Source organism: Penicillium solitum (genome assembly GCF_028829755.1).
Source record: "Penicillium solitum strain IBT 25940 chromosome Unknown utg000001l_segment0_segment0, whole genome shotgun sequence".
Classification (NCBI taxonomy): Eukaryota; Fungi; Ascomycota; class Eurotiomycetes; order Eurotiales; family Aspergillaceae; genus Penicillium; species Penicillium solitum.
Genome location: NW_027072121.1, coordinates 5,404,971 through 5,432,856, shown reverse-complemented (window position 1 = coordinate 5,432,856; position 27,886 = coordinate 5,404,971). Strand labels below are relative to the sequence as shown.

The 27,886-nt window shown below is 48.1% G+C and overlaps 15 protein-coding genes across 15 annotated transcripts; 7 read left to right on the top strand and 8 right to left on the bottom strand.

Annotated features, from left to right (window-relative positions):
* Positions 1–5: 5 nt before the first annotated feature.
* Positions 6–1,488, top strand: N7455_002055 (uncharacterized protein; the record flags this gene model as incomplete). Its single annotated transcript, XM_040951095.2, has 2 exons — positions 6–1,049; positions 1,117–1,488. The coding sequence occupies 2 exons, from the start codon at positions 6–8 to the stop codon at positions 1,486–1,488; spliced, it is 1,416 nt and encodes a 471-aa protein (XP_040817909.2).
* Positions 1,489–1,725: 237 nt separating this feature from the next.
* N7455_002054 (uncharacterized protein) lies at positions 1,726–4,221 on the top strand (the record flags this gene model as incomplete). Its single annotated transcript, XM_065604212.1, has 1 exon — positions 1,726–4,221. The coding sequence occupies one exon, from the start codon at positions 1,726–1,728 to the stop codon at positions 4,219–4,221; it is 2,496 nt and encodes an 831-aa protein (XP_065462703.1).
* Positions 4,222–4,507: 286 nt separating this feature from the next.
* Positions 4,508–5,328, bottom strand: N7455_002053 (Zn(II)2Cys6 transcription factor domain-containing protein; the record flags this gene model as incomplete). Its single annotated transcript, XM_065604211.1, has 2 exons — positions 4,508–5,072; positions 5,129–5,328. 2 exons carry the CDS (start codon positions 5,326–5,328, stop codon positions 4,508–4,510), a joined length of 765 nt encoding a protein of 254 aa, XP_065462702.1.
* A 359-nt stretch (positions 5,329–5,687) lies between these two features.
* On the top strand, positions 5,688–6,600 carry N7455_002052 (ankyrin repeat domain-containing protein; the record flags this gene model as incomplete). Its single annotated transcript, XM_040951611.2, has 2 exons — positions 5,688–6,088; positions 6,144–6,600. The coding sequence occupies 2 exons, from the start codon at positions 5,688–5,690 to the stop codon at positions 6,598–6,600; spliced, it is 858 nt and encodes a 285-aa protein (XP_040818612.2).
* Positions 6,601–7,189: 589 nt separating this feature from the next.
* On the bottom strand, positions 7,190–7,595 carry N7455_002051 (uncharacterized protein; the record flags this gene model as incomplete). Its single annotated transcript, XM_065604210.1, is given in 2 exon segments — positions 7,190–7,472; positions 7,492–7,595. 2 exon segments carry the CDS (start codon positions 7,593–7,595, stop codon positions 7,190–7,192), a joined length of 387 nt encoding a protein of 128 aa, XP_065462701.1.
* A 68-nt stretch (positions 7,596–7,663) lies between these two features.
* On the bottom strand, positions 7,664–8,571 carry N7455_002050 (peptide alpha-N-acetyltransferase MAK3). The gene is made up of 2 exons (XM_040951152.2): positions 8,193–8,571; positions 7,664–8,104 (listed from the first exon to the last, which is right to left on the bottom strand). The coding sequence occupies exons 1-2, from the start codon at positions 8,535–8,537 to the stop codon at positions 7,850–7,852; spliced, it is 600 nt and encodes a 199-aa protein (XP_040817895.1). The 5' UTR covers positions 8,538–8,571; the 3' UTR covers positions 7,664–7,849.
* Positions 8,572–8,806: 235 nt separating this feature from the next.
* On the top strand, positions 8,807–10,803 carry N7455_002049 (phospholipid:diacylglycerol acyltransferase; the record flags this gene model as incomplete). The annotated part of the gene is made up of 3 exons (XM_040950983.2): positions 8,807–9,106; positions 9,181–10,588; positions 10,658–10,803. 3 exons carry the CDS (start codon positions 8,807–8,809, stop codon positions 10,801–10,803), a joined length of 1,854 nt encoding a protein of 617 aa, XP_040818360.1.
* Positions 10,804–12,474: 1,671 nt separating this feature from the next.
* On the bottom strand, positions 12,475–13,882 carry N7455_002048 (phosphatase PAP2 family protein; the record flags this gene model as incomplete). Its single annotated transcript, XM_040951617.2, has 2 exons — positions 12,475–13,354; positions 13,461–13,882. 2 exons carry the CDS (start codon positions 13,880–13,882, stop codon positions 12,475–12,477), a joined length of 1,302 nt encoding a protein of 433 aa, XP_040818660.1.
* Positions 13,883–16,631: 2,749 nt separating this feature from the next.
* Positions 16,632–17,036, top strand: N7455_002047 (uncharacterized protein; the record flags this gene model as incomplete). The annotated part of the gene is made up of 1 exon (XM_040951488.2): positions 16,632–17,036. One exon carries the CDS (start codon positions 16,632–16,634, stop codon positions 17,034–17,036), a length of 405 nt encoding a protein of 134 aa, XP_040818494.2.
* A 722-nt stretch (positions 17,037–17,758) lies between these two features.
* Positions 17,759–18,729, bottom strand: N7455_002046 (VIT1/CCC1 transporter family protein; the record flags this gene model as incomplete). Its single annotated transcript, XM_040951857.2, has 2 exons — positions 17,759–18,287; positions 18,374–18,729. The coding sequence occupies 2 exons, from the start codon at positions 18,727–18,729 to the stop codon at positions 17,759–17,761; spliced, it is 885 nt and encodes a 294-aa protein (XP_040818617.2).
* A 780-nt stretch (positions 18,730–19,509) lies between these two features.
* Positions 19,510–21,376, top strand: N7455_002045 (uncharacterized protein; the record flags this gene model as incomplete). Its single annotated transcript, XM_065604209.1, has 7 exons — positions 19,510–19,722; positions 19,786–19,955; positions 20,029–20,197; positions 20,268–20,444; positions 20,539–20,754; positions 20,810–21,003; positions 21,034–21,376. The coding sequence occupies 7 exons, from the start codon at positions 19,510–19,512 to the stop codon at positions 21,374–21,376; spliced, it is 1,482 nt and encodes a 493-aa protein (XP_065462700.1).
* A 640-nt stretch (positions 21,377–22,016) lies between these two features.
* On the bottom strand, positions 22,017–22,401 carry N7455_002044 (uncharacterized protein; the record flags this gene model as incomplete). Its single annotated transcript, XM_040950963.1, has 2 exons — positions 22,017–22,128; positions 22,190–22,401. 2 exons carry the CDS (start codon positions 22,399–22,401, stop codon positions 22,017–22,019), a joined length of 324 nt encoding a protein of 107 aa, XP_040818441.1.
* Positions 22,402–23,634: 1,233 nt separating this feature from the next.
* N7455_002043 (uncharacterized protein) lies at positions 23,635–24,036 on the bottom strand (the record flags this gene model as incomplete). Its single annotated transcript, XM_040951753.2, has 1 exon — positions 23,635–24,036. One exon carries the CDS (start codon positions 24,034–24,036, stop codon positions 23,635–23,637), a length of 402 nt encoding a protein of 133 aa, XP_040817655.1.
* A 630-nt stretch (positions 24,037–24,666) lies between these two features.
* N7455_002042 (uncharacterized protein) lies at positions 24,667–24,945 on the bottom strand (the record flags this gene model as incomplete). Its single annotated transcript, XM_040951369.2, has 1 exon — positions 24,667–24,945. One exon carries the CDS (start codon positions 24,943–24,945, stop codon positions 24,667–24,669), a length of 279 nt encoding a protein of 92 aa, XP_040817615.2.
* Positions 24,946–27,138: 2,193 nt separating this feature from the next.
* Positions 27,139–27,578, top strand: N7455_002041 (uncharacterized protein; the record flags this gene model as incomplete). The annotated part of the gene is made up of 4 exons (XM_065604208.1): positions 27,139–27,235; positions 27,300–27,325; positions 27,411–27,469; positions 27,521–27,578. 4 exons carry the CDS (start codon positions 27,139–27,141, stop codon positions 27,576–27,578), a joined length of 240 nt encoding a protein of 79 aa, XP_065462699.1.
* Between the last annotated feature and the right edge of the window lie 308 nt (positions 27,579–27,886).

The following is a 27,886-nucleotide window of genomic DNA, read 5'->3' as shown; positions in this document are numbered from 1 at the left end:
ATACCATGGAGAACTCGCCTTCCATTTCCCTTGTGGATAATACCGTCCCACAGCAACCCACCGGCGAAGGAGCTACACGGCGCAGATCCACCCTCAATCAGCAAGGAACCCTGACGAAGCACCTGAGCCGTGCATCCGTCCAAAGCCAGCTCGCAAAGCGGAAATACGCAAAATGGCAACCCGATAGACTTGGTATCGCGCCCGACACAAACGACTCGCTCAGCCGAGAATCGTCCCAAGTGCGCGGAGGCTCGATCTCAGCAAGCTCCGCCGGAGAAGGCAGCGGGGGCAGAGATGTCGAAACAGCCGACTTTGCTCCGTCGCGAGTCTCGACTAATAATGGGAGCAGCAGCGGCCAGGTGAACGGAACAGGAGACCAAACCAACGGCCGCGAGGACTCCAGATCGCGCTCGGAAATGGACATTCTCTACGAGAACCAGCGGGGCTGGTTCATTTTTGGTGTCCCACGTTACTCGCACAGCTCGCTTTTGAACCTCGATCCCAGTCCCTGGATGACCCAGGACCGCAGAGCTAGTCCGGTTGATATCACGAATGCCCAGCTGCCTGATCCGAGCTGGGAATGGACGTGGAAGACATGGTATGTTGACATGTCTGGTGATACCGACGAGCAAGGGTGGCAGTACTCTTTCTCATTTTCCTCGTCTTCGTGGCATGGTACGCAACCGTGGTTTCATTCGTTTGTTCGGAGGAGACGGTGGGTGAGACTACGGACTAAGACCCTTGCACGGCGGAACCTTGGTCGCCCGGACTTTGAGAAATCCCATATGCTTACTGAAGACTATTTTACCATTCATTCGTCCAAGGCCAGAGGTCGGGAGCAGAGCACTGCGGGACTGTCCCGGGTGGAATCCGGGTTCTTGAATCATGCGAGCATGACGGTTGATGAGGAGCCACATGTCGATGAAATTGGGGATATACCCAGTTTAATGCATGCTTTGAAGCTAGCATCCATTGATCGAGAGAAGATTGATGCATTGAAGAAATTTATTGAACAAGGAGGCGAAGAGCTCTATTATCTGAACGACAAGGTGAGCCGGACGAGTTTCCCTAATCTGTATGTTGAGACCGGGCTAACTCTACTTTGGCGGATACCAGATACCAGACATAATGCCCATGTTCCTATTCCAGACCTCCCGCTGGCAATTCGTAACATATCTTTCTAATGTCATTCGTGAGCTGTCCAAAACTCCCACCGATTCCGATAAAGACGCCGATGCAGTCCAGCGCAAGAAAGACAATCTCGCCCGTGCCGCGGAATCTTGCAAGCATCATATTACTGGACCGGATGTCTTTAAAGATGACCATGGAGAGTCAGGAACGGAATTATTAGACTTGACTCCGGTAGCCAAGCAGGATACATTAATGGCTAAGCGGCCGGTCTTGGAGGAGCGCGCGAGGTCGATGAGGCGGGTTTTCAGGGGCATTCCCAAGGCTGCTGAGATTGACCGTGAAGGTCACATTTATTAATGTATTAAATCCACCTCTGTATAGGCGAAATAGATATTATTATTGTCGGAGAATATAGAGAATGGCGAAGTATAGCAGCTCATCCGGCAGAGCCAAGCTCCGGCCACCGCCTACCCGTTCGGCGGCCAGCAATTTTCGGGGCAAAAAGGTCCATCGAAAAACACCTCAAACAGCAACGCGCCCAATTCTTGTCTCCTTTCCATTCATGTCTCCGGTGCCATTAGAGCATCGTCCCTTATGCTCTTGCGTGGCTGCCCGTGTCTAAGGAGGCGTCTGTCTGCCGTCTTGGACACTGTCGCGACTGGCCCCGATGAGCCTCTTCTGTTTCTCTATCCCCGCTGGGCTGCGCCTGCTTTGCAACGTCGACGGATATCTTCCCTGAAACCGATTGATGCTCCAGCGAGGATAGGTCATACTTCCTGTGCCCAATTTCGCGCAGCAGTCCGCCCCTCTCCTTCGCTTTCTCGACACTCGCGCCAATGGATTTCCTCTGAGTCTTCCCCCCGGTCTCCCGACGATCCCAATCCGCAATCGTCCCCTGCGGTGGCTGGAGAGCATCACAAACTAGGCGAAGGCGAGGAAATTGGTTCCGATGGTTTGAATGGAAGTGGCGGAGGTCCGCCCTCCACGGGTCAGAAGCAATCTGTCAATTCCCTCGCAGATGCCGAACACGCCACTTCTCAACAACCACTACGTGGCTTCGCGTTGACGAGAGCGAAGAGAATACAGAAAAGTCGACTGCACAATAAACCCCTGAACGCCAAACCTTCGTCTCCTACGCAGCGACAACTCTTTTTACGAAATACATCGATTCGAGATCGGAAGAAGTTGCGGTTTCGCGAATATATGAAGAAAAAATATCAATCTCGTTCAGCAAAGCTCTTCGACAATGCTTGGTTTGATACCAGGGAGATTCTGGACCAAGTGCAACGCGATGTCCGGAAAAATCCCAAGAAGAGTCTGAACAAGAAGGAGATACTTGTACCAGAGGAGACCCTCGCCCTATTTTCTGGTGTGACTCGTTATACCTTGAAAGATAATATTTGGTACATCCCGCTCCATAATGGATGTCGTGTGCACATCCTACCTGCAAGTCAGAGCAAGGGATTACTCCGTCGAGTCGTTCTGAGTGCCACGGACCATATCATGGCGCTGGTGGAAGGGCATTTTACCCGTGCGCAGAGCCTACAAGCTATGGGAGATCCCCTTGTTGATATCCACAAACCACCGGTTCCAATGTGCATTTCTCGGGGCGCAATGCAGCGTTCGAAACTCCCTGTGCCGTTGATTCGTGGAAATTGGCATTTCGGTGAATCTTCCGATAGCAGCTCGAATTTAGACGAGATCCTACTACCTCGTCCGGTTATCGCCACCGTGAAGGAGTTTAACGAGCACGTCGAGGATGTCACATCTGCGAGGCACCCGACGCTTGATGAGAAGGCCATGTCTCTATCAAAGCTTCCGCACGTGGTCCGGATTAAACTACATCTGAAGGCGTTATTCATGGAAGAAACATACTCCAATTACATCTCGACTGCGGCCTTAAATAGTGCACTGGAATTCCTTTGTCGACATGAGTTCCTTGAAACTGCGCGGGCCTTGTGTTCATGCACAGAGCATGTGGCTACCACTGATACATATAACATACTCTTGCGGGCTGCTGCGCGTAGTCAGGATGTGGCTGTCTTCCGCCATTTCCTGCGGACCATGCCTCGGTTACACATGCGTCCAAACCCAGAAACATGGCTCGCATTGCTCAGTGCCCTAGTGGACCCCAGCGAAAAAGCCCAACTCATTGAGCATATGATCCAGCGTGGTCACATGTCCAACCTTTCCACCATCCACAGCGCACTCCAGGAAACAATCCAAGATTCGCTTTTAGTGCATTTGGATAGTGGGAAAGATATAGGCTCCTTTATTGGCCTCATGACCAATACATGGGGCGCTAATTGGTTCAGTCCTTCCGTGGTTGGCCAGATGTTCAGTGTGCTCGCTCGATTAAAGGATTTCGGTTCCATAGACCAGCTCATGGAAATCTGCATCGACAACAACCTCACCGTTGACAGTTATCCGCTCAGCCATATTGTGCAAGCGCTGGGCGCGAACATCCACGTCGCTTTGCAGTATACCCTCCGGTTTTTCGAGCACCCTTTGTTCGAGGTAACCTCACAAAATTGGGAGGATTTGTTTTTGGCCGCATTCAGGCACCGCCAGTACAATATCTGCCTTGTCATATGGCGGTATTCCTGCATGAAGCGATCCGTGACCTACAAGATGAAACAGGCTGTCTTGACTTCCTTATGTCGCAACGCGTCTTTTGGTAAACCCACGAGACTCAACAAAGACTTGTGGGGCTCCGATGCCGGCAAGGTCATTATCGGTATCGACGTGCACCATGAAAGCTACAGACTTCCAGACTCCATCCTAGACGAAATCCCCTCCGAGTTCCGCCACAATCCTATTCTCTACCTCATCGGATGGAAGCCGAGGGGTGAAAAGCGTGATCTCCAAATTCGCCTTGCCAATGCCCTCATTAAGCGGGACCTCATCCTTGGTGCAACCCGCTATGCCCCCCAGCATCCTTCTCCGATTATGCTGGACGCGGCGTCTATCTTGGATAAGGAATGGCGTGGTGTACCGCGGCCTCTGACTTGGAAGATGCAGAACGCCATTCAAGTTCCCATCGTCCGCAAAGACAAAGACCGAGAGCAAGAGAAAGACAAAATCCAATAATCTCCCAATCCTCTCCCTTTTTGCATCATTCGCGCATCCTTCGATTCTTCTACCTTTTTTGACGCTAGCGTGTTGCATGAATATCCCATCTGGCGGGCTTGTTTTGGCTGGTGTTTGTTTTATGTACTCTAGTCTGCCTACTTGCCCGTCTCCTTGTATCTTATACTTTGTACATTATTTGAAAATATAGAATCATAGAACTGCAATGTCCAAAATAACAGCTTCTAAATATATACATTCATCTAATCGTGAGCGAATACATTTTCCTCTTTCAATCTAACCACCATCAAAATCTAAGCAATGCATCGAGATCATTCATGAAAACATCATAGGCAGAACCAGAGTGCCCGCCATTTGGAACTCTCACTTCCCTCATTGAAGCAGGATTCCCATGCATCTCAGCTTCGCGGGCTAACGCCTTCTCCGACCCAACCCTTTCGGCTACAGGCGCCGGGGACGGAGACCGAGATAGAGACCGAGAAGCAGGTATGCTGATCCTTTTTATAGATGTCGGCTCCGCACAATCTCTATATAGAACATCAGACTGAAAGCGCCTTGGAGATCCCATCCCTGACGAAGACGCATTCCGCTTTCTCTCCTTTGGTGGAGCTTGATTGTGTGCAATGTCCTCTTCCATCTCGGGCGAAGGGCACGGGGAAGTGGAAGTGGAAGTGGATGTGAGAGAAGGCAGTAGCCGACGCATCTCCGAATAAGACGAATACACGGCACTCCACCGAGGTATTTCGTGATCGATTCCCCTTGGCAGGAAGCCATTGACGTGGAATTGGGTTTCGTGGTTATTAGCTTGCTGGTTGTTCTGGTTGCGATTGGACATTCGTCGCCGGGTAGGTCTTCCAACGGGTTTGTAAGTCTTGATAGTATCTTTATTTTTCTTCATTTCACATACCTGTCAATTGGATCTCGCGGGATGCAGCATTGATCTTCTTTGCGACAGTGCGTGCACTGGTGATATGGCGGCGAGATGTCACATCGCTTTTTGCGGGCGTGGCATGCTGTGCAGGCTATTTTGCCGGGTCGACGACCTTGTTTATTTGCTTTTGTTATCCCAGGTAGACCTTGAAGGGGTCTGAGTGCTGTTGAATCCATGGGGAATGAGATATTTGGAAATCTAAATGACACATGAGGGACCTCGGCATAGTTATATATAAGAAAGACACGGGATCCACAATTTCACAATCAGATCCATGTCCATAACTCCGTAACTCCACCGGGATACCGAGATGAAACATGCGGAGATCCGAATTTCATGCAAAGGGACATATGATGCTGGCTTTGTTGTTTCTATTTCGAATGACGCTTTCGTTTTAGCCTAGGCTACTCCGGACGGTCATTATAGCGGTGTGCAATACATATTCCACATGGGCTCTCACCTCAAGCCCTTTCTTCCTACCAATTTATTATTCTAATGGCTTCTACTCATAGTCCACGAATGATACGCTCAATTTATGATGATTGAATACTCTGCCAGTAAAACCTACCCTAAAGCTAGCACCACACCTCCCCCAGTCCTATCACATGCGCCTATCCAAGCACTCCAAGACTTGGAACGTTTTTGTATCCAAGGTGACCTTGGAAGATTTCAGAGTACTTTGAATAGCAGCTTTATCGGTGATAGCTTACATGACTCCAGTATAGTCAATCTGTCAGGAGTGACGATTCAAGCCATCAAGCTGGGAAGAACCTGTTTTGTGAAAGAGCTGCTCCGTCATAAAGTGCCCTTATTCCCGGTATATATATATGAGGCTACCAAGACAAAAACAAATGCAAAGGATATCCTGGAAACCTTGTTTGAAAATGGGTGGGATATCAACTATCCGATGGGCGCAATGGATCCCCCGATTCTCAGGTGAGTCAAACTGCCAATGCTCAAAGTTGCCTTCTTGTGACACCCGATATTATAGTAATGCCCTGGATGATCTTGAAATGACAACTTGGCTCCTTGATCACGGAGCCGATCCTAACCGTCGATGCAGCATTGATTTTACGCCACTGTCTTACGCTGTTGAACACGCCTCTTTGCCAACCGTCAGGCTTTTGCTCAATCGTGGCGGCGATGTTACAAAAGGGCAGGTTTTACACCACGCAGTTGCTCGCGACTCCGATGCAGTGAAGGTTCTGAAGCTCCTCATTGCCAAGGGAGCACCGATTAACGGTATCATGTATCAAGATCATCAGCCTTCTTGGGACATGTATTTCTTTATGGGAGAGACTCCTCTTCACAAGGCAGTGTTCCTTCGCAAAATCAATGTCATTCATTATCTTCTTGGGGAAGGAGCGGACCTTAATGTCAAAGATGTAAGGGGCCGAACTGCTATCCAATGTGCTGATGAAGATATTCGAAGAGAGATCGCAGGATGATCACGATACTAGCTAAGGCAGCAGCCCTGGAGCATAGCCTGAGCTAGCAAAACAAATCCTTTATATCTAATTTAGGATCAAGCCAAATAATATTTGCACAAGGCCATTATTCCTTTCTCCCTCATTTTACACCAACCTTTGGCTAGAGTAAATGCTATCCGATTAGCGACATTAAGAACAGTGCCTGTAGTACGACAAGACCGCATAAGCGGCCGACTATTCTTGTCCGGTTATACATGGAAAAGTGGGTTTGCACATTTTACACGCTCCAGGATGCGTAATTCAGATCCTTGAATGGCTTCGAGAAGTCAAAGGTTTCAGCGTCGTGAAATCCTGAGATATGGCTGGAGATATTTGGCACATTGTGATCGGCACTTAAAGTCTAACAAATATATATGTACTCACAGGGTCTTGGTGGCCTCATTCATCGTAAATTATCTTCTGGAGCGAGGCGAGTCCAGGTCTCACTTTGTTAGTTTACTTTTGGATGTAAGCACAGCTCACTATATATAGAAGGGATGTAATAAACATACTCGTATGCGGCGCGAAATTGGCGGCGAACTTGGTCACGGTATGTGAGGTCACGCTCCTAGAAATCCTTCGAATCAATCGACTCTCTAGGCACATGGGCCCACACGATATAGTCAATGTAAACCGCCCGGAACACAGCCTTGGCCATTCTGCTATACTTCATAGTATCCAAGAAGCTCGGGACCACCTTACACTTCTGTTCTGTAAGACTCTTGAGCGCTTCCAATGATAGGGATTTGGATATAAATCCGCATGAACCCCTTCGTAGTAATACCAGCGGCACTATGACAAGCGAACTTGATAGCTGCAAGTGGAAGGCCAGAACCATCATCAACCTCGCCCTGGGTCATTGTCTAGTACTTCTCCGTAATCTTCTCATCAATTACCCACTGTTGGAAAGGGGAAGTCTTGTCCGAAGAGACCTTAGTGCGGGAGAGGTGATCGAAATCGCCAGGGCCGGACATGGTGATGAGCAAAGAGTTATGGAGGAGTGATGTATTAAGAGGATTTTGTTTGCAGAAGGGGAAAAAAGGAACAGATCACTGTGGTATTGAAATGTTAAAGGGGCTCATTTCTACAATGCAAGTTCCACAAGGACACCAGCTCTTGTGAGGTATATCTATTCTGGTCATTTCTCATACATTATCATGACATGTCATGCCAGCACAGCTTGACAGAGCAACGAGGAAACTTCATAGCGCTGCTAAAACCCAAAAGATCAAATCAATGACCCCATATTCGCATGAGAATGTCCCCCACACGCGTCAGGTAGACCGGGTACTGGTGGTGGAAGACCATAGGGATCAACAAGTGCCGTCCGAATCGCGCCCACACCTTCTTTGAGATAGAGCACAAGCCGGTAGGCCGAATTGCCATTCAAATAATATCGGTGGAGCTGCTTGCTACGAAGGAAGCCCAACCGCTCGTACAGTTTCATCGCGCCGGTATTGGTGATTTCGGTTTCAAGGACAATCTACCCAAACACGTACAAGTCAGCCACCATACCCTCGAGATCACACCCCGTGTGGGGACCAGCAGCCAATTCCGCCATATAGACATACCTCATCTGCATCCCGCTCGATCATAGCATCGATAGCCATGCGCACTAGCTTGGTTGCAATTCCCCGGCCACGGTACTCTTCGCGCACGGCCAGCATGGCGATATACCCTCTCAGCGGGCCGTCGCGGTGTGGCTCAAGCTTCGATACCACGACCCCGACCATCTCGTCCTTATCGTCCATCGCGAGGAAACACAGGTCACCCCATTGGTATAGGAAGTAGCGGTAGACGTAGATGCTGTAAGGTTCGGACAGATCTTTGGAGATCAGCTGGCGCATTGCGGCGACATACTCATTTTCGCGCGAGTTTTCATATCGCACGTAGCGAAGATCAGGAGCATTGCTCATCACAGCGATGTCATTGAAGTGGGTCGATGGTTGGAGTTGACGGTGAGGGGTGGGATGTGTCGGGGAGGAAAGTTAACTCTCTCGCTCTCTGCCATGTGATGCCGATCCGCCCGCTCGCGGACTTTATGCACTCCCGTGTGTTTTATCCCCTTCCTCTTCTTGTTTCTTACTTTTTTGCTTCCAATTTGTTGGTTTTGTTCTTAACATTAATCTTCTAGGCAAACCGATCAGGTCCTCTCCTTCTTCTGCCTCCCTCGCGGTTGGTCGCCATGCTCCGCCGCCGCACGGGCAAGGACGAGGTCCCGCCCTCAAAAACTACAAAGCCTGAGAAAGAACAGCTTCATGCGGAGTTTGTTGATACAAAAGTCACACAACTTGTTATCAAGCCCCGGAGTAAACGTCGCAATGGGTTCATCTTCATGCTGGGCGGGATCTTCGGGATCTTCGTCGCCTTGTTCTTCGCGAACCAGCAGGAGGTCATAAGCCTGGATTCCCTCATGGATCTGAATCTCGACTCATGGATCGAGGCCATTCCACAGGGAATTGTAAGCGATGTGAAAGAATTCTCGGTACGTGATTTCCAAGGGAATGCTCTTATCTCTACATCTGGTTACCATCCGACTGACTTCCTACTGGGATATAGCAACATGAACGCGATACCGTCAGTTATGATTCCTTTGCTGTTGGGCTGCATCTTCGCTCCATGGGCGTAGAGGCCAAACACCCCGTTGTGATGATCCCCGGAGTTATCTCGACTGGCTTAGAGAGCTGGGGCACGGGGGAAACTTCGCGACAATACTTCCGCCGACGATTATGGGGCAGCTGGAGCATGATGAGAGCTTTGGTCATGGATAAAGCTGAGTGGAAGAACCATGTCATGCTCGACCGGGATACAGGCCTGGACCCACCTGGCATTAAGCTCCGTGCGGCGCAAGGATTCGATGCCACCGATTTCTTTATCACAGGGTATTGGATATGGAATAAAATCCTTGAGAACCTGGCTACCATCGGCTATGATCCGACCAATGCGTTTACGGCTGCATACGACTGGCGACTTTCATATCTCAACCTCGAAGTTCGTGATAAATATTTCACTCGACTCAAGTCCTACATCGAGACCGCAGTTCAGGTACAGGGCGAGAAGATCACATTGGCATCGCACAGCATGGGATCTCAGGTGGTGTTGTATTTCTTCAAGTGGGTAGAGAGTGAGGAACATGGAAAGGGCGGTAAAGACTGGGTTAACAAACATATCGACTCATGGGTCAACATCAGCGGCTGCATGCTGGGCGCCGTCAAGGGATTGACTGCCGTTTTGTCCGGCGAAATGCGGGACACAGCGCAGCTGAATGCCTTTGCTGTGTATGGACTAGAGAAGTTCCTATCGAAAGAGGAACGCGCGGAGATCTTCCGCGCGATGCCTGGTATCTCCAGCATGCTACCAAAAGGCGGCGAGGCCATATGGGGAAACTCGACCTGGGCACCGGATGACCAACCAGGCCAGCCCCTGACTTTTGGCAACCTGCTTCGTTTCCACGAGACCAACTCATCCTTGACCCGACGCAATCTCACTACGACAGAGAGTCTTCAGTACCTCTTGGACCAGAGCGAGGATTGGTACCGGAATCAAGTCCTGAATAGCTACTCTCACGGTGTCGCCCACACGAAACGCGAGGTCGAAGCCAACGAAAAAGACCCGCGCACCTGGCTCAACCCTCTAGAGTCGCGCTTGCCCCTCGCCCCAGACATGAAGATATATTGCTTCTATGGCGTGGGCAAACCCACAGAGCGCAGCTACTTCTACCAGGAAGAGCCAGACCCACTGGTCAACCTCAAGGTCAGCATGGACACCACCATCACAAACAACGAGGGCGTCGACCACGGCGTTTTAATGGGCGAGGGCGACGGCACCGTGAATCTGCTTAGTACAGGCTACATGTGCGCCAAAGGTTGGCGCATGAAGCGTTATAACCCAGCTGGCACAAAGATCAAGGTCTTTGAGATGCCTCACGAGCCGGATCGTTTCTCCCCCCGCGGTGGTCCCAATACTGGTATGTGCTTCTTTGCTCCCTTGTCTACTTTTTTCCGACGATATATGACAGGCGACTAACTTCATAAAGGCGACCACGTGGATATCCTAGGCCGTGCCTCACTCAATGACCTTCTTCTCCGTGTCGCTGGCGGCAAAGGCGATTTAATCGAAGAGACTTTCGTCTCCAGAATCCGCGAGTATGCGGATCGTGTACAAATCTTCGACGAAGAATAGATCGAATGGGGTGGGTTTTTTTATGACTGTTCTGAATAATTGTTCCTTGATTTGGCTCGCGTTTTGATACACATATACCTCGTTTTTAGACATCTGGGATTTTTTTTTTCTAGACGGAGGGGGTTTTTGCTTATGAGCCAGCATTTTTGTACATTTCGCTATGATAAACCCTTATATGAACTCATTATATTCCTTTCTACTCCGTATGACAACACGTGTTGGCCCGGTTATAGTTTATAATACTGAAATACTCAAATAAAGCATGCTAACAAGGCCCATACGGAGTGCATAAATTCCAGCCACCTCTTGTATCGCGGATCAGCGCGGATACAGCTTCATGCCTAGCCCTAAAATAGGGATGTATGCAAGCTAGCATCAGCTGATCTGATCCCGTGTGATCGACAGAGCTGGACTATTGGCCCATGCGAGAAGCAAGGACCACGCCATGTCCCGTCCATTGTGTGGATAGTCCCTATCACACCCGTGGACTGGCGGGGTTGCCAGTGCTCAATGTTAGACTTGGAGATGAAGGTTCGAATAGAGGCTAGGTTAAAATGTTATATACTAGATGCGTTTACTATGTACAGTGACAAAACCCAGAAATGTAAATAATGTACAATGATTCATTCATACGCTAGTGATTAAAAATAATGCTAGCAATACCAAACAGGATCTCCCCCCCCCCCCCAAAGTAACGATAAGAGGCATGCACACGACCCAACTAGGGGGTGTTGCGGGAGGCGTAAATGCATTAGGTTGTCGGATCAGCTTCAACTTTGATAGCTAGAAGCGAAGAGAATGGGCGAAGCTCGAGGGTGGGGAGATGGCATCCGTCAAAAGTACCAAAATCCCGCTCACCCTAGCTGCCATGGTCACTCGAGCTCTAAAAACAAGAGCCCCAGCTTTCAGTGTCCCCTTTCCTCGGATCTTTTCGTGTTGAATTAACACGACAAGAATCCACTCTGTCGACGCCAGTTAGTCACCTGCCAGGCGACGTAGACACAAACGGAGGGTAGATCGAGACGATCTTTTTCAAAACCCCCCTTCATGTGCCGATGCAAAATGTCGTAAAAACAGCCAGTATTCAAAAATCCTTCTAGTGCACAGCGAGTGGTGGTGCAGCAAAAAGCGCCGAAACTTTTCATATCACCAGAAAAAAAAACAGGTTCAAGTTCCCAGGCGCCTATGATGAGCGAGCGACACGAACGGTAAAAATATTTGTTCATCTAGACGAGCCGAAAGCAAAAAAAGGTGGCTCGCCCAGTTCATAAAGTCGTAGCGAAAGACATGGGTCAGAAAAATAAAGGATCGCTCGAGGGCGTCCGAGAATGTGTACAAGTGAAGGTTGCCAACGGTGGCTGTGCGGGGGATTGGCGAATGCAGGCAGGTGAACAAGGCCTGATCCCTTCCGCTGCCGGTATTAATATTATAGACGGAGTTGCCAGCCCAAAGTGGGGTGGTGAGGCATGTACAGCCAGAAGGTCAAGAGTACCTTCAGCTCGAGGCGGAAGTACCGCGCGAACCGAGGTTTTATTAAAAACCTTAGGGTGTTGAAGATTGCTCAATGCAGATAATGTTCCCAAACATTGTCGTCAAACATAACGCCGATTCAAAAGCAGAAGATGCAAGAGTGCACTGCGCCAAGCGACATGTGCAAGTGAAGCTCGAGGATTAGCGCCCAGCCTCGATGTCGTGATTCGAGGTGAGAGTTTCGCTTTCCCAGGTGTAATGATCGTCCACGGGGCTTAGAGAGCCAGAGGAAACAGACGAAGAAGAGCCCACGGTCCACTCGTCGCTGTCCAAGTTGAAATCGCCATCCAAGCTGGCAAGATCATACCCGAAGTCGCGAGAAGAGTCACCGATCTCGACGTAGTCGTAGTCCCAGCGGAACATCTTGTCGGCCTGCACTCGGGGAAGGAACCGGGTCTTGGCAAAGTAGAAGGCAACTGTAGCAAGTAGACCACCGCAGACCAGATCGACTGCATAGTGGTGAGAAAGATACATGGTAGCCCACCACATCCACAGAGTGTAGGTAACCCAGAGGGGCTTCAACCGCGGGAAGACGTGGCTCATGAACAGTGCTGCCAGGGTGGAGTCCGCAGCATGGAGCGAAGGGAATGCACCGAAAACGACAGGGGACTGTTTGAAGCCCGAAGTGTAGAGATCAATACCCAGCAGCTTGTCAATCCGAGCAAGACCAGCTGGGTTTCCCTGCATAGAGTAGTCGGCTGGGGCCAAACCATATAGATTTTCATACCAGGGTGGCGAGCAAGGGAAAGCCAGCTGAATGAAGACGGCGACCATGCTGATGTATCCGAGAGTCCGGGCATACAGAGGGGTAGTTCCGGGGGGGCCGAAGAAGAAAAGGATCAGTGAAACGACGAATGGCGCTCCGTAATGGCAGAGTCCGTAAGGAATCCATGCCAGAATGTCAAGCACCACATTTTGGTGGGCGGATAGAATGTTGCTGATGTTGGCACCGTACAGGATGTTTTCCATGGCTGGTAACACTCGGACCCAAATGGCAGGCCGCCAATCGCTTGGAACGAATCTAGAAAAACACGCGTTAGCGATGTTCGAATCCCCGCACATCCTGCTCACGCCACAAGGCCATGGCAGGCGCATCTGCAAGAAACCTAACGGGAAGCAAAACTTACTGGCATCCATAGAAGAAGATAAGCCATCCAGCAACGGGGAGGAAGGGCAAGAAGAATTGCCGGGTGATTGGCATGAGGAGGGAGCACAAGAGTCCGGTGGCGATCGCGGTCTTTCCCAGTGGACCAGGAGACTGGATGATCGTCAAGGAGAAAAAGCCGATGATGAGGAGCAACAAGTATTGGAAGTCATACAACGTCCATCGGTGTGTCTGCAAGGATTTAAGGGTGTCCACAGGCGAGAATGAGGTTTGCAACCTCGATATGGACGAGGTGGGTGAGAGGCGGCTCCGGAGTTTGGACCGGAGCTTGCGACGCATGCGATGTGGCACCAGGAGCTGGAATGAGCGCCATGGCACTTGGATCTGAAGCTTTCCAAACTGATTCTGCGTGCGATCTTTCCATGAGGGATAGGAAGCGCTCATCTTCGCGGCGACTCTCCTGTAGGAGAGTCCGGATCAGTTTGGAAAAGGGGTGGTTGAGACTTCAAGGAATGCCGCGGGACAAGACGGAAGGAGGTCGCGTAACGGAAAAGAGGTTTATCGTTGGCCAGAAGAGAGGCTCATGAAAAGTTGAGTTGGGCCGATAGGAAGGCGAAGGATAGGGCCGAGGGGCGTGTGTCCCAGGGAACTCAGGAGGTCACGTTGACAAGGGTCGGGATGCAAGGAGAAAAGGGCACAACCTATAAAACCCAGGATAAACAGAACTCGAGAAAACCAAGGAGACCACTTAAAGCCCTGAAACGGAGATATTAAGAATTAAAGAAGAGAGATGGGAAGAGAGAGGAAAAGAGCTGGATTTCATCCATGGGAACTTGAAGTATTGTAATTGGTATTTATTTGGTATTGACCCATATCTAAGTTTTTGTAACTTTCCCGGTATGATTACATCCGTGTGTAGTACTCCGTACGGGATTATGTATTATTTGACCTGTCTATGGCGTCACTAGTCAGTTTTAGTTTAGTACATTTTTTAATATTTTTCCATTTTTCAGGTACGAATATAGATTGAGGTATATTCGAATATTCGACATTCGATATTCGATATAACTATTTCTAATTATCCATTTCCTTTCTATTCCAATTCTGACCGGAGCCCTCGGCAGTATTTAATAATACATACAGTCCTGGACATCCGGTCTGAGAATTTAACTCGGAAGCCACGGAAGCAACGGAGATCACATTTCTGGGCATATCTCGGACTTTGTTATGCCAATGGTCCGACATGTTAGTCTTCTTATGCAGATGACTCCGAGACTCCCGGGAATCTTTGTCTACAATTTGTAATAACTTATATGTTATATATTGATATAACACCAAGCTATATCGACTTCACCTAACTCGAACCCGGACTTTGACTACTTTAAACTTCAATTAAATTATGTATAAATTATGAATATGTACGAGTAGTATTGCTAAAGATGGTCCCGAGGTTCCAAAATTACAGCTGGGACGCAAATTTTCGCAAATTTTCCATATAAGATCCATCGGCGGAGTCTGATTGGTTACTTCTCCTTTGCCCCCATCGTTCAGTTCCGGTATTATACACCATCAGAACTATCTAATTTCGCTTATGCACGGTTTGTAACATCTTGCTCAACTGTCGTCCTGGTGATTCAAAACAACACTAGCTACGGAGTACAGCGCTAGCTACTGGACTAGCTAACTATGTTGTACCTCCTCGTATTAAGGCTGTCGGCAACGGCCAACGTTTACTCCGTTACCCGTAGATGCTATACTCCGTACATGTATGTTGTAGTATGCATTAGCATCAAGGAGACTCAGCCCCTGGTTTTGCGGCTGAGCCACACACGATGGACATTCGAGAGACCCCGTTTGACAAGCTAACCCGGTTACCTAGAAGAAAAACAGTCTGACACTACTGGGGCCGTTTTACATGGGGCCAGCGCGTATATGAGGATGTGCAGCCTATCATGTAATAATGCCCTACCCTCAGGGGATAACGGATAACCCCTCTACACCGTAGGGGATACCAGCCTCCTCATTTAGACAACAACCAGTGTACAACATCTCTGCCGTAAAAAGAAATTGCACAACAAAAGACGGCACAGCTAAGGTTGAATATACTTTCCACCCCTTGACTCTGGTGCACATGCGTTTCAGAATTCAAGTGTCGCGCGACCGCAGCCAATCACACCTTGACTTCGTCTCCAATCCAGCGTCAAAGCTCCCTAGGCATTTTACAATATAGGCAGTTGTTACTCTGTAAACTGTAGGTATCCCGAGGCTTATTATTACGATATTGTAGTTTACGATGTATTCATTTTTCCAATGAACAGCGGCGTGTTCGTATTCGTATCTGGGGGCGGCTGCCTAGAGTGGGTTGTCAGGCTTAGAAGTGATGCAAGGCTGATGTGTAGAACTGCGCCACATATATGAAGTCAAGCTGTAACCTTGGAATCAACCTTGGAAAGGACCTCGGGAGGCCTTCCAAGTTTGCCTTGCTACTAAGCCTCATAGGGATGTGGGTGCAGGTCAAGAATGTAAGATATCCCTATGATGCTACTTCTTGGATGAATACTCGGTGAGGTCACCTAACTCATCGCTTTGTTGTCAAGATATGTGGGTGAGCCCTTGGCATTGCACAGGCTTATATTTCAGACATATGTTGATGGCCTTTAATTTCCGTTTCACACGCCCGTGCTTGATACGAAATACCGTGATCGACGTTTCTGCGTGGTCGATCCTACCAGGCTATCATATTACATCCCCGCAAACCCAATGCGGTCAGTGGGGAACATGACTGCATCGTATATTTTACCTATATTTTACATCATTTCTCGAGACAAAAAGAAGTTACAAAGATTTAGAGAGTCTATATTCTCGTAGTTGTGTGCTATGCTAAGTATACGCTCACTACATGGGCTGATATTTATGAACAAGAAACGCTAATTATTCGGCTAAGCGCTTCTCTCACCATTCATTGGATATGACGTGGTGACCAATACTAAAAAGAGAATACTAGAGGTTTGTGCATCATGTTCGGCGCTTATCCTAGGATTATATATTGTGACTGCAATATTATCTTCTTTTTCACCCCAGTTCAAAGGCTCATAACCACTAACCCTACCATATCAGAGTGGGCAGAGGAACACTGCTTTTGTGCAAATTTCTAAAAACTCCCAGAATTGCCTTCCCATTTATTGCATTCAACATGTCGTCGGCAGTTTCAATTTATGTCGCCATCAGCATCAGCGACGGCGTTTACAAACACTGGGGTGTTTTCATCGATGCACCCCGAGAAGAAGACAAAATCTTCCTCCAGGTAGCGGGCTCGGATGGCAGATTCCGCTATGAGCTGGAAACAAGAGATGTCCGACGATCGGAAGGACTCGTGGAGTTGCTTCACCTATATGATAAGGACGTCGCCGGAATCGACTCCATCAAGACTGTCGCTAGCCAAGTCACCGTCCACAATGAGATTCGAGGTTGGAACTGCCAAGACTACGTCCTAGATCTTCTAGAGGCATTGGAAAAAGAAGCGATAGTGAACAGCAAAGACGCGAGGTACAAGAAGCAGAAAGATTTGCTGTGTGGGAAGCAAGAAGGGCTGGCATAAGGTGTTCTCCTTTCTTATGCGTGTGATACTCATTTACCTATACACGTAAATGTAAAGGTATTGGTACCAAGTTGACCTGGTATTTATCGAGGTCTTGTGAATTTTATTTCGAAGCAATTAATATTTTCATGCTATTGCATCAGGTGCCCGAAGAAGTCAGAATCGTAGAACCCATTAGACCGAGTCGATAATTATTGCTGCAGTATATATTATGTCTTGTTATGCCTGGTCGACCACTGTTATGTAGCCCATTATGCCAAGGCGCTTGGGGGAGTCTGTGGAGAAGGTATCAAGGAGTGTCACGTTGATGAATGCGCCTTGCCCAAAGGCATAACCATCGCAAAAGCGCTCAGCGACTTGGAATTTTCGGCATGCTACCATAGCAGCAACATATGTGAAGCTCCTCCGCTTTCTGGTGGTTGATGACCCTTGTGCTATGCAGGGATCGGCATTCTGGTGATGTTAGGACTAACGATATCATGGTGAAACAAGATCTCAGTTTTAATGACCGCTATATTGTTGCTAGAAACTTTGACTGGGAGGAAAGCAGGCATTAGATAAGCGAGTCAAATTCCTCAATTCGATTTTAGTTCGCAGTTCGCAAATCAAGAAGTAAACCCAAACGCCATCCGATGTATCGCCGTAAACCGAGAAAAGTGAAAAAGCCGCTCAGCGCCAACACCGTGAAAAAGTAAAGAGGCCTCGGTGGCCATTCAGTCATGCTAATGGTGGTCTTCATGAGCATCAGCCAGCATCTGGAAGCCCTTCACCAGCCCCATTGCAGAACCAGCGGCGATACCGCCAACCAGTATCATTTGTATACCTCCAATGGCACCCTTGCGGATATTTCGACGACCACGCCAGCCACTGACAAAGCACGTCTTTACATATCCGAAGATAAACAGCGCAATGACCATGGTAGCAATGGACCACCGTAGGGCGATGAAGGCTTCATGGGGTCCGACGAAAAAGTATGGTATGAGAGGAATAAATCCACCGATAAAGTATCCTAGGGCGATTGTGAAAGCACAAATGATAGCTCGTGAGCCCGAGGGTTCGGGCAGAGTGTGGTGGAAGTTCATGAGAAAGGATGGAAGCATAGGAGAGTCAGATAGATGATTTTTGAGTTGTGCGACCAGTTCAAAAGGCAACTCGTAGGGCTCGAAAATGTCGGAGATGGTGTCGGACACAGATGCGGGGTCCGTCATAGTCTGTGTTCGAGTTTCTTTTAATGTAGCTTTGTATGACTCCCTACAAACGTATCAGTTATCGAATCTCCAGGATCTCTTCTAGCGGACTTTCATAAGTAGTAAGATCCAGGATCTAGGTAGACTTACTCCTCGCTTTTAGCACCCAGGTACCCACCGAGTCCCATCGATATAGCTCCTGCGATGAGTTCTGCAAGTCCACCGAAAACAACGATTTTGGTATCACCCAATGCAGATAGTCCAGCGGTTAGGGCGAAAGGCACAGTCATGCCGTCAGAAAGACCGATGATGGCATCGGACACGGTGCGACCGTCAATGAAGCGGGAAGACTTTCGCTCCGAGTCATTGTGACTGTTTGTGTCGCTTCCAGCCTCGACATCCGGTCGAAGTTGAGAACGAACGTCCTTTTCATCCTCCGAAGAAGGACTGCGATCGGAGAGGGGCATATAACTCGACATCAGGCCGGTCAAGGAACTGATTGACATAAGTGAGATCGGGGGGATTGAGGACTGAAATGAAACCTTGCAGCATCCCTTGAATGGGACTTGGGGAATGTTTAAGTGAAAACGAGGGATGCGAGATTAGCCAGTTAGAGCACGCGGTGCAGTCATGAGTTCTTCTCATGCTTACATCCTTACATATTGATAAAGAAAGTGATCAGGTCCCACTGCTCAACAGCCTATCGAGTGACCCAAGAAGACAACGTGCTTGGCGACAGGGCACGTGCAACGCTGATTCGAGGAGGGCCAGCTTCAGTGCGGGGCCATGTGGGTCCCTGAGAGGGACTCCCGCAGCTTAACTTGAAGTCTGGGACCAATCAGAAATTGTTATTTCCAATCTAGAGTCTTTACCCACGGACTCCGCACGGCTCACGTGCCAATATAAACTACGCCGTATATCCATTGCCCGAAGAGGGGTTAATCTCGATGGATATTTGCTAGACATTTTAGTCCCAATGTCGCTTAGACTTGGTCATATTGGTCTAGAAAGGATTCTCTAACAGTCACCACGTGGGCTATGGGTACTTCTGTTTTCCTCTAACATGACTTACCAGGTATATCACATCACGATTCCTCTTGAGGGTCATCTCAATCTAAATAAACAAGCGTTGTAATTACCCAGTTCGGTGATAAATGTTGTTGTTGTGTGAGGTTGAATCCGCGAGGAGCACTGATACCCTGTTGAGCATGACCTTCACCTCCAAGGCACTCTGTAACAGGTGCCCATGGTACAGGTATCTGTAGAAGACTAGAGATGGCAAGAATATGGTTGTAAAAATATTTCTTTCACTGCTTCACTTCTTCCATACTCTTTCTCTCCTCGCACTTGTTCCCGAAGGAGCTTATAGTCTCGCATTGAGCAAAATTAACTATGATTCTCCACTGGGGCTTCGTTATTCTGACAGCTCTGGACAGTCTTACATCCACTTACCCAACTGGGGGGGGGGGGTTCAAATGTGGGGCCAGCTGCGAGAGAATGTGAGTGGACTGCACAACATCTATAATCCCGAAGGACCAGATGGCTTATAAGAGCACTCCCAGATCAAGCATGGCATCTATCTGACCTTTGAGAACCACTCATTTGACAACATCGCCGGCTATTGGGATTTCCATCCTGAAATTGACAATTTGCGCAATCTCACCTATTGCAATGACTACACCAACCCCAATTGGACAGTCTACGGAGAGCCACTAGCAATCTGCGCCGAGCTGTATGCAACCGAAGTGCCACTAGAAGACCCGGACCACAACTTCGGTGGAGTCACCTACGAAATCTTCCGCCAGTGGAACCCGACAAAAGAGGATGTCCCCAACAGGTGGCTTCATCGAGCGCCAATCGGAGAGGTACAATGCTACCCCCGGGGATTCGGCATTCGTGATCAAGGCCTTGAACCAGAAGAAGACCGCCACTCTGGTGGAGCTGGCAAGCAATTTCACCTTCTTTGATTCATATGTGGGTTATACATACTTCGGTCTCGATTTGACTATATTGTAGATAACTGACTGTTGACCCTATTTTGTAGTTCGCCGAGCACCCAGGTCCCACTAACCCCAACCGCCAATTCGCAACTTCGGGGTCATCTTGTGGTTCTGTCGATAACACTGATCAGTCCGCTGGGCTCTGGAACAATGTGACTGGGACTACTTGTGCGGTCTCGATCTTTGAATCGCTCAGCAAGAAAAATATCAGCTGGAAGAATGTGAGATAAGGTTTGTTCTTTTATACTGACAACTGGCTAAATATTTCTATATAGTACTACGAGACCGACATCGTCGATGGATTTATGTATAAAGTCAGTTACTCCCTATACCCATCCAAGTGTCAGCTCGGTGGCTAGCAATGATATCAAATGGGTGCAAGACAATGCAATGGACCGTCTCGTCCATGCAACAGAGCTCTATCATGACTTGGAAACCGGCACGCTGCCTTCATTCTCGTACCTGAATCCGGAGTGCTGTACAGTTGACTCGATTCATCCTACCAGCAGCGTGGCAGCAGGGGAGCAGATGGTCAAGCACTTGTACGACGCCCTGCGCCGCTCCAAGTACTGGGACAATGCGTCAGTTACATTATCCTCATGCTGAGTGTGGCAATTCTGAGCACGGTGGGTTTTCTGACCATGTCCCCACTCCAGTTAATGTGCCTCAACCCGAAGACGGCATATCTTCAGGGGCAGGTCATCAAACCACAATTTTACATACGACTTTACACGCCTGGGAGTCCGGTATGCATCTTACTCCCAATTTGAGTTTCGCCACGTGAATATTCAGCTTACCCTTTCATCATAGTGTTCCTGATTTCATAATCTCACCCTGGGTGCCCGCAAACCTCCTCATCCACGATCAAGGCACCATATACGCTGACAATTCGACCTACACCCATGGCTCAATCCTGCATTTCTTGCAGGAGCTGTGGGGACTTGAGGGCTTGAACAACAGGGTCCAATGGGCCAAGACCTTCGAAACGGTTTTCACCAAAAAGCGGCCAAACGATACGCCCAAGACGTTGGTTAAGCCGACCTGGTATGGTGGTAGTGGGCAACCGGAGCCGGAACCGTTCTTCCTTTTGAACCAGGATGAAAGCTACTATGCATGTCGCAGGCCGAGGCTAAGGCTAAGGTATAAGGGATGAAAAATGGAGAATCGCCATATCGATAATGCAACTATAGTAGAATATCGAGGAATGATCATTGAGATTTCTGGCTAGAAATACGGATCTCCCGTTCTGTGATATCTATATCAATTCAATGGATTGAAACGATGTCTACTACACTTCTGTTGTGGGCTATGAGAATCCAATCCAGTCAATCAACAACAACTTAAATGTTTATTTCAGTATGAAGTACACTAAACAACTTGAACCAGACGCGATCTCGAAGCAGAATCGAGTTTAGAACCCTAGATTGATTTACGAAACACAATTTGGAATGTACGACGCATAGCGGTCGCAGGTTTGAAATGGAAAGTAAGATCATATATCGGGGCTGGCCGTCATTCATAAAGCCTTTGCCGAGACAATAAAGAAATAGGTATAAACAAGAATGTGAAAATATCAAAGAAGATCTGAAGCAGGCGTGGATGCAGTTTTCGGGGACCAGCCCTTTGTCAGGGACTAGAGCATGCGACGAAACGTGAGATAAAATGAGGATAGAAGCAGAAATATGTCCAGTGTAAACCGCGAGCGAAGAAGTGTTCATTGCGAAACCTGGTGCAGAACGAGTCGGTACGGTCGAACCAGAATGATAATAAAAAAAGGCTGCAGGTCCGACATACTACTTGCGTTTCTCGGCATTCTTCTGCTCCGACGAAGACGCGCCAGCCATATCCCACAGTCGGCTCTTGTAAGCGGGGAAGGAAGTGTGGTTCCACATGTTGAAGAGGACGCTATGGGGAAAACATCGAGTCAGTCGGCGCTAACAAGCAAGGGCGGAAAAAAAGAACACACCTCTGAGTCTGGTCCTTGTAGGCCTCATCGTGGACCTCCTTCACTTGCACTTTCATGCCGTCCCTGGTAAAAGCAATATTCTTGCGCTCCATCTTTTCGCGCGTGTTTTTGCCTACATCCTGCACGATGCTGTAGACGATGAATCCGACCGCGGCAACGATGCCTACAAAGACGAGGAGCAGGATGAGGGGAAGGAGATTGCGGGCGCCCATGGTGGGGTTCGTTTATCGGGGTATCGGAGGGTAGTGTCTAGTGAGTCGAGATTTTCAAATTTGGGGAAAATGAGGCGAAGATCCGAATATTAAGGTGGAATCAGGGGAAGAAAACGGGGCGGACAAAAAAGCAATGGACTATGTGCCAAGAATAGGTGTCTTGTCGTAAATAGTTGCAGCCTGGGGTCTTTTTCTAGGCACGGTTGCTGCCTGGAGTGGACCTGGAGTGGACCTGGATATTTCTTGCACAACAGGAATGCTATTGAAATTCCAGCGGGGGAAGGCTGAATATGTGAACCTGAGACTCTGTTTCAATGGGTCTTTGATTTAAAGTCGAAAGTGACGTTCGATTTGAGGGGAAATGACACGCATCGTGGCTGTGTCTGAATGTGGCTTCCAAGCCCCAGCCCTGGAGGGCTTAGCCACTTGCTGAATCAATTCTGTTTATTGGGAGGCCCCGGCCCGGTCCTGGTGGCATTCTTGAGGTTAATTTTAGCCCAAAATCAGATTTAGTTAATCGGATTGGTTTAATATGTATATGTTGTATACATATGCACCTATACATTCCAAATATTCCCTGGCGGGTGGGGCTTTCCTATTTGAGCTGCCGCCGCTTTTATGAGGGTGCTCAGGCTCAGGCTGACTGAGTAGAGGGCTCAGATCAGTCACGTGCGGGATGACTGATGCTCGGTGAGTGCTCGGTGATGCTCAGTGTCCAATCAGTGAGTAACACTGATGCTCTCAGCCCACCTCAGACTATACCTAGAAGGGATTAACCCCTATAGGGTCGTTTATACTGTGATAGTTAGTTCGTTGATAGCATTGCTACTGCCCTTATTTTCCGGAGCACTACACCTCATCAAGAAAATGTATTATGACGAAGGGGCGTAGGAAAGAGCGGAGAACTCTATCCGTTTCATAATATCTTCCTTCTGTCTTCTAATTTAGAGCGGCTCGAGCTCAAAGTCCTAAATATAAAGGCAGACCGTGTGCTAGCATTAGCATTAGCATGTAATAATTAACACATCTTCTATTTAAGCGCCTTTTACTTGGTATATAAATCTAATATCTTATTCTTTTACTTTGAATATATGAGGTATGGTCCTGAGGGATGCAGTTTGTATACGTAAAGGGAAGTGACTTGAATTCAGATACATAGCCCCATATCTCGAATTAGGTCGGGAACAGCAAGTTTCCAATACAAGAGCAGGATTGTATTTCTGGACCAATGCCTCAATCGATCTGGTCCCAGACCCCGTTCGCCATATTGAGTGCAATCTCACTGAACTGGTCGGGCGTCAGTTCGTGTGCTAGGGTGACACGAATCGCATATGTTGTCGCAATGACTGAATCCAGCTCCAGTTTTCTATCCCCAACTACCTTCATGATATGACACAGGAGAGTCTCCATAGGAAATGGCCGTGATGCACGGTAGATGCACTTGACGGTGTCAATATGCTGACTCCGAACGATGATATCGACCGCGGGTGGGCCCATATACTCCTGATGGTCGCCGTCGGATGCAAGCCTGATCTCGCCGGTAGCGCGATCGCAATACTTGCCATCCACAACTGGTGTTCGTTCCTCATCATGCCACCCAGGGGCGTGGAACTCCAAGGGATGGGTCGATGACATAATAGAGAAGAATTGGGATAAAATGTCTTGAGTATTGAGTTTCAATGTAGTTTTAGTATGATAGTATACTCTTTTGATGGGTTTTGTCTTATGTTGTGAAGATGTGGATGGAAAGTCTGAGATGTGCGACAAGGATGCTTTTATATGCGACAGGGTGGGTGGCAATAGTTAGTTATATGCAGGAAACATGATTATACCATCATGCAAGCCGGGAAGGGGTAGCATTTCAAAAAGGTTGGGGGCGGTGGAAAAGCCGGCTCCCCGGCAGGCAGCATTATAATCACTCATAGCCACTCACGTCCTTGACATGGGTGATCAGCTTCTACGTGGAGGCTCCTTGTTCGCTATGGTACATGTAGGAGTATCATCCATTGGCGTAAGTTACGAATATCACATTTTGAATTATACATAGGACTCGATGTATTATTTCACGATGGCCAATCGAGTGTATTGTAAAGACTGTCTGATTGTGTTTGTCGAACTAGTAGTCACTCGCAAGTACGGATAGACACCCATTCCCCATTTCACTTCCATCCGGTGGCAAAGATGCCGCATTCTCTAAGAAGACCAAGTTAGGGTTTCCATCTCAAGCCGACAGGCACTGGGTATTCTACACAGAAACAATACTCACTACTCCGCGTGGCAGCCACACTTGGCACACTGGCCGCCCTTCTTCGCCAGAGATGAAGGGTCACAAAGGTAAGTTCCCTTGCTGTCACATCGACAGCCATCTTTCTTCTTCCCGTTGGTGCAACGAGCGTCGGGGTGCATACCCCCTTCACATTTAACGGTGTACTTGGCGCGGGGAGCCACCTCGACTGGGTTCAGCTCAGGGCCGGCAACGGGGTTAGCCATGGCAACGGTGCCAAGGACACCGGTGATGAGGACTGCGAACTGAGTGGGCTTCATGTTAAAGAGTTTGATGGTGTTTGGAGGAAACGATTTTGTTGATGACCAGGTGCATGGGAGCGTCCATCCGCGACTTATATAAAGACAGACCGGAGACATTCTTCTACTTTTGCACAATACGGCCACCACGACAGAGAGTATGAGACTACCTACATGTGAGTTAGGGTGCATAATGCATGTAAGGAGAGACGGAGTGACACGCTCATGGGTACGCCGGCGTAGCGACGTTGCATTACCATGACATCTCAATTAGATAGTAGCAGACTGTGGTCGCCTAGCAAGCTCTAGGATGCAGCCTTGCTTTGCTCCTGGGGCTATGTATTATGCCGTCATGCCGTCACTCCTTGGACTAATTCGGTTTTGATGATAAAAGGTATTGTATAATCGGTTCTCCCTGCTTGCTAAGGCTTCGACTGATATCGGTCTCCCATACCAAGCTATTTTCCTTCTAAGCGCAAAAAATATAAAGGGATGGGTTGTGACACGAGTTCGGCGTTTGTCACGGAGCAAATAAGATGACTGTTCTCGAGGAGTCCACGGCCTGTGAACATGAAGTTGACATTAGTTGACATTAGGATCCACAAGACAAACAACGCGAGCTGAAAACCAATAAGGGCGGTGGCTTACGTAGACCTACAGGCGAATATTATGCCTCCACCGAGGATCCGTACGCCTTCGCAGCACCCGCCCCGCTGACCAATTCTGCATACTACACAGTGCATACGGAAACCCGGGTGCTACCCCCCGAAGAGTAGACATGCACATATTGGGCGCACCCCATAGCATGGGGTCGGCCCGCTACCCGAGTCCCATTATGCCCCCGCAAAGCGGGGTCCAGCAACTCCTCTCGAGTAGCTGGGGGCGCAAACCCGTTGGGCAATGACGCAAATGACAAGAAAAGGCCACACTGGTCGCATCTAGAACGATGGATGCGGGCTAGAGGGGAAGAGGAAAAAAAGGATACGATCAACGAAAAGGAGACCAACCAACAGGGTATCGTCGGGCGAATTACTCGTACAAGAAAGACGTCCCCGTTGGTCATGGTGCCAGTGGGCTATGACAAATGCATCACAAGCATTTTTGAAATAAGTACTCCGTACTGAAAGTAAACAAATGCTGATCGGCAAAAACATTACTATTGTATAGGCTCATACGCCTCATGACTCCAAGACAGCCCAATCGGGTAGACTAGCAGCCAGATTCTTGGCTTGGATGCGTCCGAAATTTAGTCAGGTCCCCCGGAAAATGGAAGCCTAGAAAGCGTTACATTTGACCCCGGTCAAGGGCTTCCCCATAACGGAATGATCGGCTGTCAAACCATTGTCCCTGGTGGCATTAGAACCCAGCGCCCTGTAATATGAAACAAGACAAAAGTAGTAATTATTGCCCACCTTTTTTTTCCAATTCTACAAAGGCATATATACCGAGTCAATACTTGATACAAAGTCTGGTATGGGTAATCAATATTTAGAATGCAAATTAACACGCGGGCTAAGTGCAAAGATACCGGTTGAAGAGACATGATGTTGATGAACAATAGCAAGCAACCAACGGTTATTTGGGAATTTACCGAGTACAAAATATTAACGACACTTTCCACGACAATCAGTAGAATAGACAGAATAGTACAATACCCATGGTGGTAAAAGATGAAGGTCAACGGCAAGCAAACGTGCAGTTGTTGATTAAACAATCGGTTATCTCAGAAATGCGAGGGTTGAAAAGAAAATCAAATGATTAACAATTCATTTTCTTTTTAAATAACTTAAAAGAAGTAGGGTGTAGGGTATTTATTGAATATTATTGGGTAGAGAACAGTCTCCACTCCAAATTAGCACATTTTCCCTAATATCTAGACACCCCCAGGTTAGAGATGTCCTAGGCAAGCCCCGAAGCATCCGCTAATAAGATAACAATCTTGTTATCTTGTTATCTTTGGTTGCTATCACTATGAAGATCACCTCTATTACCCCAACATGAACTAAAGTTCCCCACTACACTACCTAAAACAGGATGATCGATGAATCTTGATCTCATCTGCGTCATCATGATAGAATCCCAAACTCACAACTACAACGTAACTGGGCGGTGAATATTCCGTCCGGGAAAGCTTCTTTCTTCGAGATAATTTGTCTGGGACATTTCTCTACATATTCCATTTCAAGACCCAGCAGCTCAGCCAAATCCGACACGATGTGTGACGTCCCTTTCTTTCCCATCTTCCCTGTCTGCTTCCAATGCGGCACTGATCAGAACCCATGTAACTGCAAGGTGGTTGGCCCGACACTTGGTAAGTTCGGTTCTTTGTAGTCTGAATCGCTGGGAAATGAGCCCATGCCTGACGAAATGAACAGGGTTTCTCTCTACTATTGTAACAGCAGTAAGTATATATATATAGTATCTTCTCGGGTGACAGCATGAAGACTCTCTTGCTTTACTCCAGGCTCATGACAACCTTTTCTTAGATCTTCTGCTACCCCCTATCGATCTTCTGTGGTTGCGGCTGCACTCAAGCTGGAAAGGAGTATGTCTTGCTGCCCTGCTACTGCTTGATATACAGACTAACAAAGAATAGCATGCTGGGATTCCCTGTCAAAGTAAATCGGAAAGTCAGTAATGCCATTCCGATATGAGATTAGGAGCTAGGCGCTTGGAATATATTCGAAAGCCTTTCCATTGTATCTAATCATTTCATCCTAATCTTGTATTGTTATCATGCGCTTAATAAAGCTAAGCACCATTTTCTTTTTGTTTTGTTTTTTTGCACAGGATTTCTGCGAACGTACTTTTAAACTCTAGAGTTTCTTTATAGAGTTGCAAGACATGAATTCTCAAAAGCTATTAGTAACATTACATTTTGCTATTTAAAAAAATATAACTAACATATACTGCGAGAAAGAGAACTTGATGTCCCGAAAATAATCTTCCATCTTGCTCAGTG

Coding starts and splice junctions, on each gene's coding strand:
- N7455_002050 (XM_040951152.2), bottom strand. CDS start 8,537: ATGAGCAATGCTCCTGATCTTCGCTACGTGCGATATGAAAACTCGCGC. Junction 8,105..8,192: donor TCGAGCGGGATGCAGATGAG/GTATGTCTATAT, acceptor GTGTTTGGGTAG/ATTGTCCTTGAAACCGAAAT.